General features: G+C 37.2%; 1 protein-coding gene across 6 annotated transcripts in view; it reads left to right on the plus strand.

The window, feature by feature from the left end:
* The window catches only part of grik1a (glutamate receptor, ionotropic, kainate 1a), a 101288-nt gene that overhangs the window by 25038 nt on the left and 52943 nt on the right, over positions 1–23307 (plus strand). For all 6 annotated transcript variants that reach the window (XM_079804088.1, XM_079804083.1, XM_079804087.1 and 3 more), the window contains exons 2-8: positions 1960–2127; positions 2531–2788; positions 9111–9292; positions 9564–9617; positions 13379–13552; positions 14205–14348; positions 23079–23186. In XM_079804088.1, the coding sequence (XP_079660214.1) occupies positions 1960–2127; positions 2531–2788; positions 9111–9292; positions 9564–9617; positions 13379–13552; positions 14205–14348; positions 23079–23186 (1088 nt within the window). The remainder of the gene's footprint in view (positions 1–1959; positions 2128–2530; positions 2789–9110; positions 9293–9563; positions 9618–13378; positions 13553–14204; positions 14349–23078; positions 23187–23307) is intronic.

Consider the following 23307-nt stretch of genomic DNA (forward strand, 5'->3'; position numbering starts at 1 on the left):
AATTGTGTATGTACTTAATTTATATATATATATATATATATATATATATATATATATATATATATATATATATATATATATATATATATATATATATATATATATATATATATATATATATATATATATATATATATATATATATATATATATATACACATACATGCATGTTTTTTCTCTAAACATTTGCATATTTATTTAATAATTTTATTATTATTTTTATATTCACAGTTTTACTGGCTTTTCCACATATTTATTTTAATCTCATTTATTTATTTACTTTTTACATTTATATCATATGTTAATTAACCATTCAATCATTTTATCTAATTAATTAATTTACTAAATTTTATACTTATTTTTCTCCACACTTTTAAGCAAATTTATAAATAATAAATTAAGCAAATTTATTTATTTACTTATTTATTTTTGTGCATGTTTTATATGTTAATTTAACATTAAATCACTTATTTATAAATTTTAATCTTAATATTTAATAAAACATTTTCATGATTTTTCTCTAGACTTTTCCACGAACCCCCTGTCACTCTTTAGCGGCCCCCTGGGGGTCCCCGGACCCCAGTTTGAAAACCCCCATGTCTAATCTTAAGGCCTTTGCGAAGTTAAATTGTGAAGATCTTGAGTTTTCGCCGAAGGGCGTGTCGGTGGCGGCCTGACAAAGTTCGATGTTTCGCCATGAAACAAGAAGTTGTTGTAACTCATACAAATACAATACAAATACAATGTCCGATCTGCCCCAAACTTCACATGTTTTATTAGAGTCCTGGCCTGAATACATCTCCACGCCAATATTCAATTAGTCATAGCGCCACCTACTGGCAACAGGAAATGGCATGCTTTACACTGTAATTCACTCCCTGAAACACATTTAAATATGCCATGAAGTACCAAACATGCTAGAAACTTTATGTATATAAATATACTATATATACATAATAGTATATGTATATAATTTATGTATATAAATATACATGCAGTGAAGATAATCAATGTACACGTTGCCTGAACTACATTTGTGTGGCTATATGTTTAAGTAAAAAAAAAAAAAAAATGAAATAGAAAAGAGGCAGAGTGGTGTTTTATGACATATTTAGTTTTATTGTAGCCTAAAATATACATAGAGAGATAGCTCGCGCTGGCTACTCTGGTTGAGTGACGCTATTAAGAACACTGCTGTTCTGTTTGCAGAATTACAGGACTTGTGTCCACCCGTCCTCGAGTCGAACTTGGCAAGTTCGAACTACCAAGGATGCAAGTCCGACGTTCGGGTACTTGGTTTTGAGAAACGGCCTTGGACTCTACTTTTTCAATATGCTTTATCATTAACTTGGATTTGATTTGTGTTTAACATTAGTTTGGCACTATTGTTTATATTTTTTTTCTTTTTTTTTTAAATTACTATGGACCTGAAATGTATTCATTTCCAGGGAACTGGTTTTATTTTAGTTTTTTTGTACGTTTAGCTAGACACTGGTTTTTAAATGTGTTTTTAAGTAACGTTTACAAAAGCTTTAGAATGAACTTGGATTTGATTTAGCATTATCTTGGCACTATTGTCTGTAACTGCTTTTGAATTAGTGTGGAACTGGTATTCATCCATTACCTGGGCACTAATTTTATTTGTACAATTAGCTAGGCTCTGTTTTTTAAATGTGTTTTTAAATAACTTTAAAATAACAACTGGATCTGCTTAGGTTTGTATTTAGCATTAGCCTGGCACTCGTGCTTTGAACAAGATTTTAATGGATTTATGCATTACCAGGGGATTCATTTAAACTGTATTCATACATTGTACTGCTTTTTAAATGTGTTTTACTTTTAAAGCACATGTTTAGACATCTACAGTACACGTGAGATGAATCAGACTGCATACTTACTTACTTGAAAGTACATTTTTACTTTTTACTTGTTGCTTAACACTCTTTGTTTTGGTTGAAGGGGGAATCTTTGAGACGCGGGAGAATGAACCCGTCAGTATGGATGAACTCGCCTTTAAATTTGCTGTTACAAGTATCAACCGAAACAGAACTTTGATGCCAAACACCACGTTGACCTACGACATCCAGAGAGTAAACCTCTTTGACAGCTTTGAAGCCTCCCGAAGGGGTATGAATCTTTATTTCTATTTTAAATTATTTGATTTTTTATTTATTTTACCATTTTATTCTTTAAATTTGCTAATTGGAATATATTGTACGTGTAGGCCTATCATTTCTGTTGGTTTGTAGTAATTTATTAAACTTAGATTTATTATATTTTATTATTTATTATTATTTATCAGTCCAATATATTACGTCATAATTATTTTAAAATGCTGGATACAGTTGAGATGGTCGATACCTCTGATGAAGGACAGGCCAAAATTACCATTTTAAGGGCCAGATTGTAAAAATGTTCTTTTTACGTATTTACGACTATTGCTATTATTATATACATGCTTTGTTCTATGCTTTCCTTTTCTCTGTTTCTGCTACATATTTACTCATGTCACCTGTTTTTCTTCTCTCAGTATGTGACCAGCTGGCCCTGGGGGTTGCGGCGGTCTTCGGCCCCTCTCACAGCTCCTCGGTCAGTGCCGTCCAATCCATTTGCAATGCTCTTGAGGTGCCACACATCCAGACACGGTGGAAACACCCATCTGTGGACAATAAAGACAATTTTTACATTAACCTCTACCCTGAATACACCTCCATAAGCAGGGCTATCCTGGACATTGTCATTTTCTACAAATGGAAGTCTGTTACTGTGGTTTATGAGGACAGCACAGGTGAGTGACAGTTATGGTTTAGAAAGAGGAGACAGAGGGATATATGAAGGGCAGCTCAATGTGCTTTTTTTGAGGTTTTGTTGAGAGGCTTTTTGAAATGGGATCTTCACAGGTTTGTGCTTTAAAATGGCACACTGCAGGCCACAATATTTATACCGAAATCCTATTTTCTGCTGAAAAGAGTGACTGATGTCCACATATATTTACATTTAAAACAAATGGGAATTCATGGAATACAGGGCATTCTGGTCAAGTTTTCTTGGTGAACAAGCATAAACCAATATGAAACCAGATTAAATAATTTGGAAATGCATAATGGTTAAAGCTTGTCTTTTTAGCTGGGATCCCCTCATGAATATATATATGTTTTTGTGTCAACTTATACTTTTTGAATGTAAGGAGTTTTCTATTCTGCACTCTGTCCAGTGACAGTCCCAATATAGTTATAATTTCAGTCAGAGAAACAGAGGAAGCTCCCGAAAAACTATAGTTTGCTTTATTTTATGACATGTGCGGAGCTAAATATGGATATCAGACAGTCTGGTATTAAGAGATGAGACGTCTCTGCTCCCGCGGATAAACTCCGCCTTTGATCATAACCACTCCTCAAGTCCGAGCTGGCCCGCTTTGGACCAAGGTATTCGGCGGGCCAAAAAAACTCTGGCCATTGGCCCAGAGGAAGCCCTGACGAGGTCAGATGAAGCCCCAAAAGTGACAGTGAAAACGCGACTATTGTCTCCCAAAAGAAAGAACCGATTCTGAACTGCCTTAAACAAATTATCAAATTGTCTTACTTCCTGCTCGAACCTACGTAGGTTTGTAAATAAAATTGCATAATGCCAGCCTATGGTCTTCATTGGCTGCCCGTAAACAATGTCTACTCTGACCCGCCCTCAAATACTGTAGTTGTAGGCCTGCGGGGTATTCCAGAAAGCGAGGTTAACTTACCGTCACATATACCCTGAACTCCCGGTTTATTAACCCAAACCTTGTTTACTTGAGGTATGCCTTACTACTTCCTTCTTCTTCTTTTGTTTAATGGCGATTTACATAACCTACTTGTGCACATCGCCACCTATTTGGTGGTTGTGCAATAATTTTTTCAATATTTTCGTTTTATAAGTATTCTTTATTCACTGAGAATAAGGATTATGTTATTTGTTTGATGTTAACTAATTGAATTCAGATCCATGCGTGAGATGACAATAAAATAAATAATAAATGTTATAATAGTGATTTAGAATTAACATATGATACTGTATATTATAAGTGTAACTATATAATACATTTAGTTATATTAATATAACTATTAATTATATTACACACATTTGAATACCTCTTAAGCAAACCTGGAGTTGCTATGGCTACTTACATAATCTGAAAGTTACCTCCGTTTTTGGAATCGAAAGTTGAGGTTATCCGCTTACTTACTCTTAAACATACCCAGGTATGGCACATAACCTGCTTTCTGGAATACCCCTCAGAAAGAGTTTGGTTTGTGTTGTTGACATGACAAGAAGACGCTGTTTTTTTACACTACGAAAGCAAATCCACTTTGCATGCACTTCCAAAGGATGCGATTATTACGCTGAAACCAACGCCATAGTTGCCATATCACTTTATCAAGTGCTGAGGAAGCCTCTGGAGCTGAAACTCAGATATTGTAATGGACATTTTTTTTATGACCAATCAGAGCAGAGTAGGCTCTCGGAAAGGAGGGGTTGAGAGAGACTGGATCCTTGATCAAACCATTTCAGACACAGAGAAAAAGGTGATGCTGCAATGTAAATTAAGAGTGTTTTTTGACCTAGGATGCATGTAAACCTATTTTAGGAGACCTTCAAACCTAAAATTGGACCCTTTAAATAATTGGGGCACTTTAAATTCGTGAAACGTTTCAGATATGGCATTGACAAGTTTAATGCATGATTTCAGGTGGGAAGTGTTCATTTGTTTTTCTAGGTCCGTTTGGTTTACCTTGCCCTTGCCCTTATCAGTTTATTTCCTTTTGACAGCATTATTTCAATACCATATTTCATGTTCTGTATATATTGACTTTTGTGACCTTTTCTAAACTAAAATGGTTTTGAAAACAGTGAAATACTGACTGAATATTGAGCATCTCCTCCCACGTTGTTTACTGGTGGTTACAGGCATGTATTTCATAGATCTTGGCTAATTTGTCTGCAGACTGAAGAAATATCATGATTGGGATGGTTATTCAGATTTATAATTATTATTAGTTTTCTCAAAGAGGTGATCAAATGTGTTGATTACCGGTAATCACACACTGAGAATCACACGCAAGAATCAAACAATAACTGTAGATATAAAACAGTTCACAGTCACAGTGTGACTTTGACTGCATTTTTAATAAATTGTCTCTGGTCGGTATTGTGCATAATTTATCAAAAATGTATTATTTAAAATTGTTCATCAAAACAAAATGTAATAACTTTCTCTGCCTCTGAGATTACTTCTGTTTTGATGTAATCAAAGACATGCAGGTGGAGAAATAATAACCAATAAAAATATAATAGAACCAATATCACCACAAAATCAAGATACTCCTTACATTTAAATCCAACTAAATAGTCCTTTAAATATTTTGAAGACAATGTTTTATGATATCTTTTTAAACGTATTTATGTTGCTATAATGTGAACAAAAGAGTAAATCTGGCCTGCGTCACTTTCTGATCTAACTGCCCCCCTCCCCACACCCCATCAAAGTAATCATATTATATGCAAATGATGCATTGTGCTGTAGTTCAACACACTTCAATTGTCCCCTTATGGCATCTTTTGAAGAACTAATCGAGAGCAAATCAACTGCAGACAAAGTAGAGTTTAATAACACATAAAAACAAAATTTTCCAAAAAAATTGGAAAATTGCCCTGCAAATACCTCTATTTCTACTGCTTAAAATGAACATGCTGACACTGTAGCCAATATCTTTGTAACAAATTGCTTGCAACAGATAGAATTTGTGTTAGATTGACCAGTTTGAAAATGATTAGTGTGTCTGATTCATAGCCAGTGACTTGGATCGAATTCATTAGGGGAGCCCAGGGAACAGATGCCAGCTCAAATTTACCCTAGTATTTACACATCACACCGTCTCAGCTGCAGTGTGATTTGTCTTGGATTCCTGTGTGCCATCTGTTTGAATACACAAATAACTCTCTGTGTTTTTGTCCAGAAATCCCATACTTTGAAAGCATGACTTCCTGTATAATTTTATCATTGCTTATCATTATATAGCCAAGACTAAATCAAGGCAAATCATTTGGAACTAAAAGGAGTTTCATACCTCTATTTTCTAGTGAGCATCAAAGCAAATTTGTTGCCCAACTAAATTTTGTTATTGGGCTTTATAATGACCAACGTATTTCTTTATCCATGTCACAGTTACACTGAATGTGTGTAGTTGCACAGCCTTTATAAGAAATTCATGTCCCTATATTAGTCTGCCACGATTTTTATTGAATTTCCCCCAAAGCTTGCATGGTATATATAAATTCTTCAAAATATAACAAAATGTAAGAAATGTGGGTTTTAATTTTTAATCCAATTTGGTTCCATTTAAGTTTCGGTTACCATAAAGAGATGAATAATTAATTTTATAAGGATGTACCAAATGATGTGATGACCTAATAAAGCCATCATGAGATTATAGACTAAAATACGAACAATACCAGCATCATTAGAAATTAAATCAGGTTGTTTAGACGGTCTTTTCAGATCTAACACCAGGAAACCAGTTTCAGCATAAGACCTAAGAGTGTGGTTTACATAATATTTTAATAAGGGAATAGAAACACTTAAGAAGCTTGTGATTTTTACTTTGTGACTCCCAGGGGACCCTACAAATACTGGGGCCCAATATATATCTACAGTCTCGTCCAAGAGCACAGGGACCCCTGAACCTTAAACTTATAAACGTGTTAGAAATGTTGCCCTGGCAAATGACTGATGTAATTACATGCAGGGAATTTTTAAAAATGTAAGTACAATATAAAAACATGTATGTACACAATAAATGCATTTGTATTAAATTATTAATTAAAATGTTAGTACATAGTAATTAAGGCCACCTAATGTAAAGTGGGTCCAAGTATAAAAATATAATAAATATTAAAAACGAACAAAAGCATACAACAAAATGGCTAAAACTTAAACTAAAATGAAAATGGAAAATATACAAATAAAAGCTAATTAAATGTATTATTTAATACTAATAATTATTATTATTCAATATATCAAGGTTGCTGTATATCTGTGTATTTGATATTTGATATACTAGATAGATATACTTTCAATGTCTAACAAGAAATTACAAACTGCATTCATATACAGCATTTAGACATTTTTCAGGATTTAATTAAACAACAATTGCTATTAGACCTCTGGAAGTGTTGATACAAATGATCAGCACCTCATCAAAGTCTTAAAGTAGTATAAAAATTATTAGGGTGTATACAGTGCCCTCCACTAATATTGGCACCCTTGGTAAATATGTGCAAAGGTGGCTGTAAAAAATAAATCTGCATTGTTTATCCTTTTGCACACCAGGGTGACTAGGAGCGTTAAACTGTCCAGCCATGACTTCCTCTTCCACAGGAGTATAACTATGAGGAAACACAAAGACCAAATTCCCTTAATCATTCATCACAATGAGTAAAACCAAAGAATATAGCTCTGGTGTGCAGTAAAAGATTGTTGAGCTTCACAAAATAGAAAATGGCTAAAGCATCTAAAATTAAGAAGTTCCAATCAACTAAAGATGTTATGAATCTGCCTGGAAGAGGATGTGTGTCTGTATCGTCCTAATGTACAGTGAGTAGGAGTCCTGGGGTCAGAAATCCTAACAAAAAAATTATCAAACAGCACCTACATTACCACCTACATACAGGATTTCAAGAAAAATCCTCCTCACTCATCCAGAAACAAACTCCAGTATATTCGGTTGTCAGACTCGCCTGGAACTTCAAACGGGATCTGTTTCTATGGTCATATAAAAAAAAAAAAAAGCTTTTTGACAGCAAACCCACCAGCCACCAGATGGGTTTGGTGCAATGGGGATAAAAAGTACCCCATGCCCACAGTTAAATATTCTGCTGGATCTTGTTGTGAGCCTATTTTTTTGCTGGAGGTCCTAGACATCTTGTTCAGATACATTGTATCATGGATTCTAGCAAATACCAACAGATAAAAAATTAAAACCGGACGCTTCTGCTAGATATCTTATAATGGGCTGTGGTTGGATCTTCCATCAGGACAGTGATCCAAAACAAACATCAAATTCAACACAAAAATGTGTCACTGAGCACAAAATGAAGCTTCTGCCATGACCATCCCAGTTCCCTGACCTGAACTCAATAGAAAATGAGTGGGCTGAACTGAAGAGAAGAGCTGGGAATCTGAAGGATCTGGAGAGATTCTGTATGAAGGAATGGTCTCTGATTCTCCAAACTCACCGGGCATTATAGAGGAAGACTCAGAGCTGTTATCTTGGGAAAAGGATGCTGCAATAATTGGGTGCCATAATTGCTGCCAACGGGAATTAGAGAAAAACATTTATTTTATCATGTGAGTTTCCCTCCACTTTTAATTGTTTCACTTCAATGGAAGGTTCGCATTTTTTGAATGAAAGATCAAAAGGATAAACAATGCAGAATTATTTACCAAGGGGGCCAATATTAATGGAGGGCACTGGATAATATGGAACAGTTGCAGTTTCTGTAGTGCAGAGTCAGACATAATTAAATGTGGCTTATTTCTGAAATTGTGTGTTTTTGGAGGTCGTTGCATCACTTCACCCTGTGTGCAGTTGTACCCCAGGGCCCCGTGGTCTTTTTATCTGGCCTAGGCAAAACCATTAAGCTTTCACCATGTTACATCTAATTAGATATTTCTAAATTTCTCTATAGCGTTTACTATTATTATCAAGTCTGTTGAAATTATTTGCAATCATATTCTAGTGAAAATAATATAGGTGAAGCTTATTATCTAATAACACTGACTGACTGAATCAGTCCTTTTCTGTTGTGGCCCTTGCTAATGCCAATGACAGGTCTGTTCGACCTGCTGCGGTTTAATGCATTACTTTTTGCTACTGTAGACTGAGTGTTTTGATTAAACAGAAGCCCTCCCAAAAATGCATCTGATTGTTATGTATCAACGGAATAGATGAGTCCCAGTAAACATCTGCTATCACACTAGGGAAATCAAAAGTGTAATTACTGCCGCTCGTGATGAGTTTGTTTCTCTTCCATTGCTCCCTACCTTCGATCACTCTTTTGTGTTCTGTTGTTTCAAGGTTTAATGCGTATGCAGGAACTGATCAAAGCCCCGTCCAAAAACAACCTGAAGATCCGTATCCGCCAGCTGCCGTCGGGAGGAGGTGACAGTCGCCCCCTGCTGAAAGAGATGAAGAAAGAACAAGAGTTTTACGTCATCTTTGACTGCTCCTACCAAGTAGCCGCCGAGCTTCTCAAACAGGTGCAGCCTCCTTTCAGTAGATTCTCGTTCTGAGCTGTCATTGAACTCGCAACGTTGCGCAAATTGAAATGGATTGAAAATGAGAGTGAAGTACTCTTGCATGCTGTGACCCAGCAGGATTTCAGAGCTGTACTTTAAAGCAGACATATGTAATTCATGTTCATTTCTGAATACTGCTGAAACCGTTTTATTTCACACTCAACCCATTGTTGCTTTATTTTCCTTCTGGATTCTTCCCAAACACATATTTTGCTATGTTTCTTCCCCGCAGCTGATGTCGATGGGTATGATGACGGAGTACTATCATTTCTTCTTCACTACTTTGGTAAGTCTGAAAAGCTCCCTGCTTGCTATTAATAAGAGCTCTTTTCATAGCATTAGATGGCAGGCAAAGTGCTTTTTCTGTTATAATTGTTACTTGTCAGATTGTATGATACAATCCCATTGACATCTTGAGACTTACCTTATACACCCTGGGCGACATCAGCTGTCTTATGTCAGGCTGTGTAATATTCATTCTAATTTATGTTTGACAGTGTTCACTGAGTTCACTCATTGACACATGAAACTGAAATGGCAGCACACTACCCTAAGCTTTTGTGCTAATGTGGGCAAAAGGAAGGAGTGAAACTGAATTTAGGGAAGTAGAATGAAATGAACTGAGATTTAGAGAACATTTTGGAGAAATGGCTTATCAGAAATTTAAAGAAGGTTAAAAAGACTTGAAAGATTTAAAGGCCTGACAGACAGACACGCAGAAGCACTACCGTTTAAAAGTTTAACAAAGGGTTGGGTTTTTTTTTAAAAAGAAATTAATACTTTTATTCAGCAAGGACACGTTTAATTGTTCACAAGTGACTCCACATTAAAGACTTTTACATCGTTACAAAATTTTTTTGAACTTTCCAATCATCAAAGAACACTGACCGAAATGTATTACGGTTTGCACAAAATATTAAACAGCACAACTGCTTTCAACATTGATAATATTAATGAAATGTTTCTTGCATATCAGCATATTAGAATGATTTCTGAAGAATCACTGAAGACAGCGGAGTAATGATGGTGAAAATTCAGCTTTTCATTCGCAGGAATAATTTACAAAGTTCATTTAAATTGTAATATTTCACAATATTACTGTAATTTACTGTAATATTGATCAAATAAATGCAACCTTGGTGAGCATAATAGACATGCTTTTGATATTTATAAGAGGTCATCATACTATTAAGAATATCCTGTAAGTTTCAGAACTGAAAACTTCCTTGTTAGTCCAAAAATAGCTTTTTTTATAACCAAGCCCAGATAACAACTCATTGTGGAATGTACCTATAGGTGAAAGACCGCCTCTGCAGATGAAAATAAACAACTACTTCATCGCTGCAATTTTGGCCCCGCCCACTGGCGTGTTAGTGAGATGACGAGGAGAGAAGAACAATACAGGATGAACTACAAATAATATTACCATCTAAAGGATCCTAATGTTAGGAATGTGGTTATTTATTTTCAACAATTTGAATGTCTCAGTTGAGCTTTATTTATTTGTATTCGTTACATTTTACTGTTGATTCTTTGGTAAATCAGTCGCAATTTCGGCGCAGGCTTAGCAAACAGACTTTTAGACGATATAGACTTGACAGTAATGCGACAGTAAAGCGTGTTAATTCTAATGCCTGATCTGTGACCAGTGATTCTGATATGTAATGATTCGTGTACTGTCAGATGTTCTGTCTATGTTTCAGTAAATCAAAGCAGACTAAACACTCAACTTCAAATAGTTTCTCTCAGTAGGATTAGAATAATCTATTATTTAAGCTGTGATTTCATTATATAGAAAGCGTTCAAAGAACGCCCCCTTTGCAATCGTTGGAGCTGTCAATCAAACAGCGCGAATTTATCAGCACCAAAACTCCCATTATAGTCAACAAATCTCTTATTTACAGTGTGTTTGCACTGTTAGTTATGATGAAAGCATTCGCTAGTGTGCAGAAATCAAGTCGCAATGAGGAGATCACTGCATTCATTCGCTCAACATCTGTGATCGGCTACAATGATTATCACTGCAACCTTTCATGCCACAAACTAAATATAATGCCATAGCTCTAAATATAATGCTCTAATCAACACTTTCACTGCTAAACGTTTTCGAGAGAGTTTTGAATGTAATGCTTTTTCATATGCAAAGATGTCAGCCAATCTCAGCAGTGGGCTTTTACACTGAAGTCTCACAGCAGGCATGCCACTTTAAACAGAGCATTCAAATCAGAGGGCTAAGGGTAGGAAAAATGCCTTTTATTTCTAAATTATGACAATTTTTGATGTAAAAATATTATAAGTGCACCACAGGAAACATTATAAAACAATGCAGTTCATGACCCCTTTAACATAAAAACATCTAACCAACCCCAAACTTTTAAACCGTAGTGTAGATCTGTCAGAAATGTGGACCATAGACACTTCGTTTACCAGAATGCACTACCTGTTGCATTCAGTAATTCAGTCAATTTAATTTCATGTGGGTCGTGGCCAATTCAATCCAAATTCCAATTTAAATTCTGAGTTTTGCACAACCATGATTTATGGACTCCTAACAAGAGCTTAAGGCTGCACCACAATCAAAATGGACCATTTCATCTCTTATAGGGGTCATAGAATGACATTTTTGTACAAGTTAATATGATTCTTTAGTGTCTAAATGAAAAGTTTGTAATATACTTTAATTAAAAATTCTCATTAGTATTGTAAGAAAACACTCATTTTACCTGGTCAAAACCAGCTCAGTTTTCAGCAACTCATTTCAGTGTATGTGACTTTAAATGATAATGAGCTTTGCTGACCCCGCCCCCTCTGCTCTGTGGGGCGTTCGGTTCGGTTCGACCCGACACAACACCACAACACACGTGGAGTGTTGCCTTGACAACATTTGAGGGTATATTTTCGAGAAATAATGGCAACGGGAGTCTCTGAGGACACATCTGAGCAACCTTATCATTTTGAACCAGAGTCGGACCAGGAACAGATGACGAACGTTTCTGAATGGTTGGTTAACGTCATGTCACTTTGATATATCTTTGTACTGGCAGAGTAGCGTAGTTGCTATGTGTTTACTGATGTGTTAGTTCATTGACAGATTGATGTTATGTTATAAGATTTTTTTTTTTTTACATTACTTCTTAATCAGTAACAGACACCGTTATAAACCATGTACAAAAGTAAGCTTAGTGTAGTGTTACCACGTTAACTTTATCACCCGAGTACACAGTTTGTAATAACAAACATAACGCGTTGTTCATTATAAACGTGGGATTATGAATTATATTGAGAACGTCATACACAGAAAGCATGCCGTAATGTAATTTACCCTGTAAACTTTAGCCTCATTCATCGTGAAGCGTGCAAGCGATTTGCAAAGATTAATATAAAGGTTAATAAAACGTTACACTCACATCTCCCTGAGGTGCAGCAGGAACACGATCCTTTTTTCAAGAGCAGCTTATTAGCAAAACCTGCTTTATACTGACGCTCGTTTATAAAGCAGTCTGCTGAGAAATGATTCGCGCAAACATTGACGTTGATCGGGGGGAATATTCCCTTCTAAAACAAAACTCAGCAGCCACTGGGTCTTCAGCAGTTCGGATTTAGGAACATCAAAATGACTGCTGTGTTCGTTATTACACCCAACAACACAACACCACAATCGCTTAGACGCCATTCTGCTGCAGCGTATCAACAATGGCGGACTGATGACAGCTCGCTCAGGGCGGGTCTGTGTTGAAACGCTGCTGTCAATCAACAATCTTAGGAGGGGCTTACACCGTGTAACGTCACACGGTCAGACGGCTCGATTTGAGACAGGGGAAAATATATAAGGAGATTAAAAAAAAACACTGGATGTATTTTTATCATTATAGGATGGTTGTGTACAGGCACTGCCAACACACATTTCCGTATAATCAACTTGTAAAAGTGCATGTACCATTCTATGACCCCTTTATAGCAAAGAAACGCATGGCATGAAGTTATATCTTGTGCAAAGTTTGCACAGCTCTTAAAGCTAAATCTGAACAAACTCTCGTTGTCTTGCAGGATCTGTTTGCTTTGGATCTTGAGCCATACCGCTACAGTGGAGTCAACATGACTGCCTTCCGCCTCCTGAATCTAGATGATCCGTATGTGGCTTCCGTGATCCAGAAGTGGTCAATGGAGCGCCAGCTGTCACCGCCCAAACCTGAGAGTGGATTGATGAGCGGCATTATGACTGTGAGGATCGCTCTGCTGTCAAGCTCAGTCCGCTTTTAGAGTACTAATACAGTTTTTGGAAGAATTTCGAGAATTTGTTCCGCTCCTGTAAGATATTGCATGAACAGGACAATTAGGAGTCACACCTCTTTGTAAATACGTGTTCGATCCCAAACACTGACTGTGAACGCACAGTAAAACGAGCCAGTCGCACTGCTCAAAATCCTCATTTACATATAGACCAGAACTAAAACCAGTCCCTAACTTCTCCTTATAAGCCCTTCCTTCACAGTTAGAATAACTAGGATTTAGTTTTACCGCTGCTGACTAATCTACCCGTCCTCCAGAAGGCAGTGTAGATACTGCTAGCACACTCAGCCTCATTAGACATGCATGAGGGGCTTAAAGCAGAAAGCATCGGGAGATTTATTCAAATCTATTTTTACCATCCAGGTCACATTTTAGCACTGAATAACACCCGGAGAAACATAAGGTGTGTGCGGCAGGGGACGGGGGAGGGGCTCTCTTCCTGTGATCGGATGGAAAGAAAATTAAACTTAAATGCCATTACGTAACGTTCAGTGTTGTATGAATGGTAAACAAAATGCATTCATGGGAAGTTTGATTATATTTAGAGCATGTTTTGAGGCTAAATTCGTCCCTCCTTCCGCAGACCGAGGCTGCTCTCATGTATGACGCGGTGTTCATGGTTGCTGTTGCATCTCAGCGGGCCACACAGATGACAGTGAGCTCCCTGCAGTGCCACAGACACAAACCCTGGAGGTACGGCCCGCGCTTCATGAACTTGTTTAAAGAGGTGAGAATATTGTCCTTTATGCAGCAAAACACATTCAAATAATTTGAATCGTAAATTTGATTTTAATTGTATGTGATTATAGACATTCTATTCTTAACTTTACAGGAAACAGTGTTTACAATTAATTAGAATGATTACAATTAAAGCTAAAATGATAAAAATTACATTTTATTTTGTCAAGAAATATGTTTTCTTGGTGCTAAAACGCATACACTGCCATTTAAAAGTTTGGTGTCAGGAATAATTTTTTTAAGAAATTAATACTCTGTATGGATATATTAAATTGATCAATAGTGACAGTAAACAAAAAATGTTACTAAAGATTTCAATTTCAACTTTATATTCATCAAATAATCTTGAACATTTTTGTAGCGGGACAAATGCTTTCTACACTGATGATAATAATAACCAAATTAGCACATTATAATGATTTCTGAAGGATCATGTGACACTGAAGACCGGAGTAATGGCAGCTTTGCCTTCACAGAAATAGGCAAAAGCTAAAAAAAAAATTTATTTTAATAATTTAAATCATCAAGTTTTACTGAATATTTGATAAAATAAATGCAGCTTTAGTAAGCAAAAGAGACTTTTAAAAACATAAAGTTTTACTTATTTGGTAACAATTTATTTTACAGTGTCCTTTTTACATATGTTACATGTACTTACCATAGTAATAACAGTAAATTATGCATAATTGCATGCAAATAACCCTCGACCAAACCCTAATCCTACCCTAACCTTATAGGACTTGTAGTTAATAAATATTACTCAGTGCTTAAATATATAATTACACTGTAACAATAACACCTTAAAATAAAGTGTAACCGGGTTAGGGTTAGGATGAGGGTTTAGTTTAAAGTTAATTGCATGTAATTATGAATTATTTATATTATTATCTATTATAATCATTGTAACATGATTAACAAAAAAAATAATAATCTTACCGACTCCAAACTTTTCAAAAGAAGTGTATTAAAATATCCAGCAGTGCATAATGCATCATATAATTAAGAAGATGAGAAATTATGATTTCTGATATGTTTTTCCATGCATTATGTTATTTATGATATCCCTTTATGTGGTTAGTAGTCGCAACATTGCATTGTTACCCATTTGTATTCAGTTAAACCTTTAGTTGCGTCAACGGACATGCACATATCGTATCTGTAACAGTCAAGGCCACTCATGTTGAAAGTGTGTTACTTCGGTAGATCACTGTATGATTATTGAATGTATGAATGCTGCTTGATACATTGTGGACTATTTATCAGCCAATCTTTTTGTACTCTCTTAGACTTTAAACAAGTTTTCTTTCAGATTTTTGACCCGTAGGTTACATAAAAATGTATTTGTAGATGAAAAACATGTTTTTCAGGGCAGAGGTGCCTGAAAATGTAGTACCTCTGCGTTTTGATCTTTTTTAAGTCCAAGATCGCTGCTGGATGCTCTCGCCGCCTTTGAACCGGGGGGTCATAACACTTCTCCTTCAGGTCTGAGTGTGGGGTGTGTGTGTCCATCCACTCTGAGAACTCAAAAAGCAATGCCTGTGATTGCACAAAATGACTGTCTAGGGGAACGAAAGTTTGTTCTGAAGAGGCCTTTCAGTGTAATTTTTAGATATGCTTTCAATTCCACTTACATAGTGTCTCTGCAGTCTGAGTGTTCCTTGCTATAGAAATGGATGAGGCTTTATGGCTGTTTTTAAAAATGAATAGTGCCACAGTGCATTAGAGAACGAGCGTCCTGGCAATGCTCAGTGGGACAGAGAGTAAATTTGTTTCCCTGTTTGAGTCTGCCGTGTGTGTTTGTACTGGAAACCCTCGGTACTCAGTTTCCTCCTTATTCACAGAGCACCAATGCCAGAAAAAGAAAAAATACAGGACTTAAAGCTGCTGTTAGCTATTTTTTGATTACCTACACTACTATCGGACAGATATCACTGAAATAGGTTTCATGAGGAATCACACATGTCTAATAAAATAAAACCCTACCTGTCATTCATTTCATACATTTGGATTAGCTGGTATCTGATTTGTTGACATGACTATAGAGGGTTTTTGAAGAGATGTGTGGTTTTGGTGATGGGAAGGTGGTCTAATTCAGTGGCATGAACAGTGGCAGTTAGCAATGCGGCATTGCTTTCAACAGTTTTAAAGCTGAAGTGTATCATTTCTGCACCATTAGTGTCAACAAATTGTAAACATAATGGCATTTTTCAAACAGACATCCAGAACATTTTCTTCCAAAAAAACAGGTCGCCTTATAGGTTGAATTGTGTCAGTTCTGTCCTATAGAGTGCAATAGTTCTGTCCACTATTTCAGCAGCCTTGGTTCTGGAAGTAGGGGAGAGCGGGGCACAACCTAACGCAGGGTTAGTTGTAACACACATGGTTTAAAACTTTCCATGAGGAAACTTAGTGTATTGACTAGTTGCCATATCAACCCTATATGGAGAAAAAATTGTGCCAAAATTAAAAAATCTTTGGAAGATATCACTGAACATTTATTTAAACATAGCAAAAGTAAATTTCTTACTGAAGTAAATTTTTAATTTTTGTGTTTATTTAAACTAAGACAAATCTGATATTATTTTAAGCGTATATCTGTTATTTAATAGTTGAGATCGTTCTTTAATGCTGATCTAACCAGCAGAAAACACGAGCCGGGTTTAAATCCCAGTTGCACAGGTTGGGTATGTTGTAACACTGCGTTACAATGTGCCCCTATTAGAATTATGCTATTCTATTCTTTACTTCTATTGAGAAACCATGAGAAAAGGGTGAATCATCCTTGCAGTGCATGTTCAGAAATGATCATTATGTTTTAACTCAGGAATGTGTTTATTTTTAATTATTTAAACAATTCATTATTTTATATGGACAAGTTAATAATTTTATTTTATTGATCAAATATTTGAGTTTGTCTTGCATATTTTTCTATTAGATCAGATAACATTTTAAGCTGTCATATGATCATGTTACATTGTGGCGCTCTTATGTTACATTGTGCCACTCCTATGGGGCATGTTGTCACACTTCACTTCCATTCTTTGGGGGTAAATCAAGAAAAAAGTATACACTGTATTAATGAAACAAAACCACATAATTGTTTTAGACTTGTGAAATTAATATGGGAAAAAGAAACTCTGAACCCCAGTGAACTTACACAAACTAAGAAAGTCAATAAGTGTTAGATTGAACCCGCTCTCCCCTATTTTTTCCATTCATTTTTCCCATAGGGATTTTTAAAGTATTTGTTTAAGAGTTATAAGCCATAATATAATTTTTCGCCCCTTTTGTTGATCAAAAAACAGGTAGCTCCATCACCAAACTCATGCCATTTGCTGAGCCAGTGTTGCTTCCAGAGCTACAGTATTTACACTTTTGAGGGAAATGAACCTTTAAATAGCTTACTTATAGTCATTTCCGCATGTTAGACTGGGAACTGAAAAAATATTGAGCATCTGAAAAATGATGCACTTTTGCTTTAAGTGTGTGTAAGTGTCTAATTAGACTTATTTTGAGTTGAGCAAGTGTAGAGTTAGTTTTCTGCACATGCCAAAACCGAGACGAACTGCTAATGAGTCCAGATGCTATATTTTAACGACCCATAAACCCTGTATTACAACACCATTAAAGCCATAAAACACTGTGTTGTAAGAGGCCTCTCTACAGACACTGAGATAGAAAATTCTTAACATTCGAAATGTTGCAGTGTGCAAAAACACATCATTCTGTGAACTGTATGTGTTGTAGCCATTAAAATTCTTCACTTTAACAGCAAAAGCAGCAGTGCTGGAGAGCTTAATATATTGCCAGGACAAATAAAAACCCTCTTCATTTCATTTATTCTTTTTCTTGCTTGTCCTGTCCATTTAAGTCATTTTCACTCACTTAAGTACTGTAATGGGAATTTTGGTGCAACTAATCAACTGTGACAGAAGGCTGAACAGCTTTAAATGTAGCATTTGTTTATGTTGACCCGTTGAGCAGGAGCTGCTGAACAGTGCGGTTTTGCCTTTTATGAGTAAATAACTTACAGAAAGTATTACGTGCCATATCATTTTAAATTGTGTAGCTCCTGTACTGTAGCAAAAAAAAAATTTTTACACTCCATTTAAGGAGCTTTGATTATATTACACTGCGTACGACTTGGCAAAGCCATTCTGACGAAACGGCACTGCATACAGCATAAGACCCACAGCTCTAGTGACACATGGAGGGAAGGTTTTCACAGTATTTATCCCTGCTTGGGGCCAAATTGTAGGGTTGAAGTGAAAAATAAGTATCATTATGTTATTTTTGGCACCAAAAATGTTTGTGATCCATTAGGGTCACCACCCTCTGCTTCTCAAAACAAAATAAGTGTTGTCATTATCAAATTATACAGTACATGTTAGAGATTTTTCACTTCTAGAGAGAGGTGAAATGTTGCAACAATCAAAGTTTAACTGCAACATTGAAGTTACATGGATTAAAGAGATAGTTCACCCAAAAATGAAAATTCTGTCGTCATTTACTCACCCTCAAGTTGTTCCAAACCTGTATGAGATTCTTTGTTCTGCTGAACACAAAAGAAGATATTTTGAAGAATGTATATAACCAAGCAGAGAGAGCAACCATTGACTACCATAGTAGGGAAAAAAATACTATAGTAGTCAATGGTTGCTCTCTCTGCTTGGTTACAAACATTCTTCAAAATATCTACTTTTGTGTTCAGCAGAACAAAGAAACTCATACAGGTTTGGAACATCATGAGGGTGAGTAAATGATGACAGAATTTTCATTTTTGGGTGAACTATCCCTTTAAAGCAAGTTTATAAGATATTTACATTCCTGGTCTTATTGCGAACAATCAGTGCTCGTATTCCAAAGGGGAAAAAATGTTTTTGTATTCATAATCTTTTATTTTATTATATTGTATTATCAAGAGAACAATTTGAGTAAGTTAATAAATTATAATGGTTAGTATGCTCAGAGAAGAGAAGCGCAGATGCCGTTTAACAGTTTATTGATGCAGCAGATGAGCTAATATTGCAATAGGCAGGTTGTAATAATAAACTGAATGAATTATCTTGTATCTTTGCAGTGATGGTGAGAGATGGTGACGGCTGAATCCTGGAACGCACACACCTCAGTCGCTGCAGGTAAGTGAAGTCCTGGTGAGTAGGTGAGTGAATGGTGACGAGGAATCGTGACGATGGGGATAGATGAAGGAGGAGAGAACCTCAGAAGAGACAGGGGAGGATCATGAAGAACAATCGAGGTAGGTATTGCAGGTAAAGGTTTCTTTGGAAAACAAAGGGGAAACAGGTACAGGTGATTATTATTCAGGAGATTGGGGATCCGGTGTTGGAGTGAAGGTGGAGCCTGGTGAATCCGTGACAGTACCCCCTACGGCCCGCTCCACGGCAACAACACGGCGGATGGCCTCTTCCACGAGGGGCAGGATGATTGGGATGAGACTCGTAGAAAGTGATAAGTAGAGTGGGGTCTAAGATGTCATCTCTGGAGACCCAAGAGCGTTTCTCAGGGCCGTAACCTTCCCAGTCCACTAGATAATCCAAATGACCGCCACGTCACCGGGAGTCCAGAATTTTTCGGACAGTGTAGATGGTGCCATCCTCCACGATGAGCGGCAGGTGGGGTTCCTCCACGGGACCAGGCTCTATAGAGGAAGAAGAAACCGAGAGGTGGTGAGGTTTTAGAAGTGAGACATGGAAGGTGGAGTGAGTTCTATAGTGAGCACGGAGTTGCACTTCATATATGACAGGGTTTACTTGACGAAGGAAGGTGAAGGGGCCAAAGTATCTGGTACTTGTCCCTCGTTTTTGAGAGCCACACCTTCTGCCTGAGTTGGTAGGATGGAGCTTTGGTCCGATGGGCATCGACGTGACTCTTCTGTCAGTGCAGTGCCCACTGAAGATGAGCAGAGTCCCAGACTTACTCATTCTCTCTGAACCAGAAATCCACAGCTGGAATATCCAAAGATTCCCCGGACCACTGGAACAGTGGAAGCTTGTGGCTGAGTACACACTGGAATGAGGTCGGGCCAGTGGATGGTTGCTTGAGGGAGTTTTGGGTGTACTCGGCCCAGGCGAGAAACTGGTTCCAGGAGTTCTGGTGACCATGGCAAAAGGTCAGATCTCCTGTATCTTCCTCTCCATCTGCCCATTGGTCTGCGGGTGGTATCCAGAAGAGAGGCTCACAGTCACACCTAGGAGAGTGAAGAATCCCTTCCAAACATATGAGATGAATTGTGGTCTGATATCTTCAGGAAGGCCAAAATGAAGGAATACATGATTAAAAAACAGTTCTGCTGACTGAGGAGCGGTGTGCTGGTGCTGCATAGCTTTCGTGTCCGCAGGGGTCCAGGACAGAGATTTGGGCTTGCCCTTCAGGAGACTGGTGAGTGGTTGGGTTATGGTACTGTAATTCAGGATAAATCGATGGTAGAAGTTGGCAAAACCAAGGAAATGTTGGAGTTATAGTGGTAGGTGTGGCCCAATTACAGATGGCGGAGGAATTCTTGTTCTATTTCCAGTTTTAAAATGACTAAAAAAATACATATACTAAAATTAATTATTTACTTTTGACATGCAGATAATCTAGTCTTTATGAAAAAAATCCGGAAGGGTGATTTGGTGGCCAAATTCTTTTCTTTCTTTCTCACCCCAGAAAGCAGAGACATTTAAAATGACCAGTCAGCCGATGTTACGGTCGGGTGGCTTAGAAAGTGCATGGCGAAGGATATGGTGAGAAATACAAAGTCTTTAATCAAATAATAAACTCAGAAGATTCACGACACATTCACAAACAATAACCGACAGGACTGAACAGAAAAGGGAGTATAAATACACATGATAAATGAGGACACTAAACAGGAACAGCTGGACAAAAGTTAACTAATCAGAAACCATAGTAACTAACGAGAAAGACAGGAGCAACTAAACAGAACATAATTGTGACACTGTTTTGGCCTTAAGCGAGCCACTTGGTTTGCTACAGAGGGCCTTTGGAAAAGTTTCAGCTAAGTGGTAAATTAGTAACAAGTGAACTCTTATTGTCATTTTTTAAACTACGACTATTTTAAAAACAAAACCTAGCATATGTGAAAAAATTTGAATGCAGTGCATTTCTTGTCTCCAGTGGCTCCATTACAATTCCCTGCAATGGTGGAAATGGTTCACATCGAGGTCAGCATCAAGTCTCCAGGTGCCCTGTGGAATAGTAAGCCGTATCCCCCTGAACAAGTCTGGTGACGCGTTGAAGGCCAGCTTCTTGCTTTGAGATGTGCTCTGAGAAACACAGCAGCCTTGATAATAGAAGGTTTTTTTTCCTGATATCCCACCCACTTATCAAAGGTGGAGAAGGCTTGAGCCGTGCTATTACTCTTCCTTAGTTGCCTCAGCTGATTGAATTCTGGGATTGCTTGCTCTCATTTTTGGTACAACAAAGCTAGGGGAAATGAAATGACGTACACAAGCTTAATGTTCTTGCTTTTGAGGAAAAATACAGTCAGGCCTGTCCATGTAGTGTAAGGAAGGGCACTTGTCATTTATTCAGAAAATGTAACTTGTGCTTTTGTGTGAATTAAATGTATTAAAAATGGGCTTTTCTAGTGATGTCAGACTACATATAAACTCGCCGTAAGAAAGTTTGTGGAAAAAATACACACTTTAATAAACTTTGAGCCTCTAAGATACGCAAACATGCAAGTGTAAAATCTGCACTTACAGGTTTTAAATTATCCACAATAATATAGCAATATATATGCTGGACTAGAAGCAGCTGTTACATTTTGCAACAATGCAGATGTTTGTAATACTGTTATCAAATATTATGACATGAAATTGTCCAAAATGTCTTGGGATGCTGAAGCATTAAGAGTTCCTTTCACTGGAACTAAGGGGCCAAGCCCAACCCCTGAAAAACAACCCCACACCATAATCCCCCCTCTGTCAAACTTTACACTTATACTTTACACCGCCAAACCCAGACTCGTCCATCGGATTGTCAGGCAGAGAAGCGTGATTCGTCACTCCAGAGAACACGTCTCCACTTCTCGAGTCCAGTGGCGGCGTGCTTAACACCACTACATCCGACGCGCTCTCTACACTGTTCTTGAGCTAATCTGAAGCCCACACGAAGTTTGGAGGTCTGTAGCTATTGACTCTGCAGAAAGTTGGCGACTGTGCGCTGACCCTGCTCTGTGAATTTACGTGGCCTACCACTTTGTGGCTGAGTTGCTGTTATTCCCAATTGCTTACACTTTGTTATAATACCACTAACAGTTGACCATAGAATATTTAGTAGTGAGGAAATGTTTGTAGAAGCGTCTGCATGGTGCTTGATTTTATATACCTTTGGCCACGGAAGTGATTGGAACACCTGAGTTCAATGATTTGGAGGGGTGTCCCAATACTCCTGGAAATATATTTTTTTAGAGGAAGTGGTGCTTTTTTTTACAGTAATGTACTTTTTTATTCATCATTTAGGCACACCTGAAGCACACGATCCAAGTGTTTTTGTTCAGACTCTGCACAATAGTCCATTCAACTAAAATTTAATTGACCAGCAAAATGTTTAGTTGAAAACTGTTTTTTGGGGTTTACAGACGCACATGCCCCGAGGCTGCATAATATTCCATTACGTCTATGATTGAAAGACACAGCAGTAAAACCGATGTTGTGCATCATTCTCATTGTATACTGTTTTTGTGCCTCAGGCCCAGTGGGATGGTTTGACTGGACGGATAGTCCTTAACAAGACTGATGGTCTGCGGAAAGAGTTCAACTTAGACCTCATCAGCCTCAAGGAGGACGGCACGGCGAAGGTGAGTCAGCTCAGCTGGACACTGAAGAGAGTGAAGAGAGCTCAGCTGAAGAGAGTGAATTGAAACCTTGAGCCAAGTGTCTTAATGTATTTCGTGTGCGGATTAAGTTAAGTTGAATATG

This window comes from Gobio gobio (assembly GCF_949357685.1).
Source record: "Gobio gobio genome assembly, chromosome: 22".
NCBI lineage: Eukaryota > Metazoa > Chordata > Actinopteri > Cypriniformes > Gobionidae > Gobio > Gobio gobio.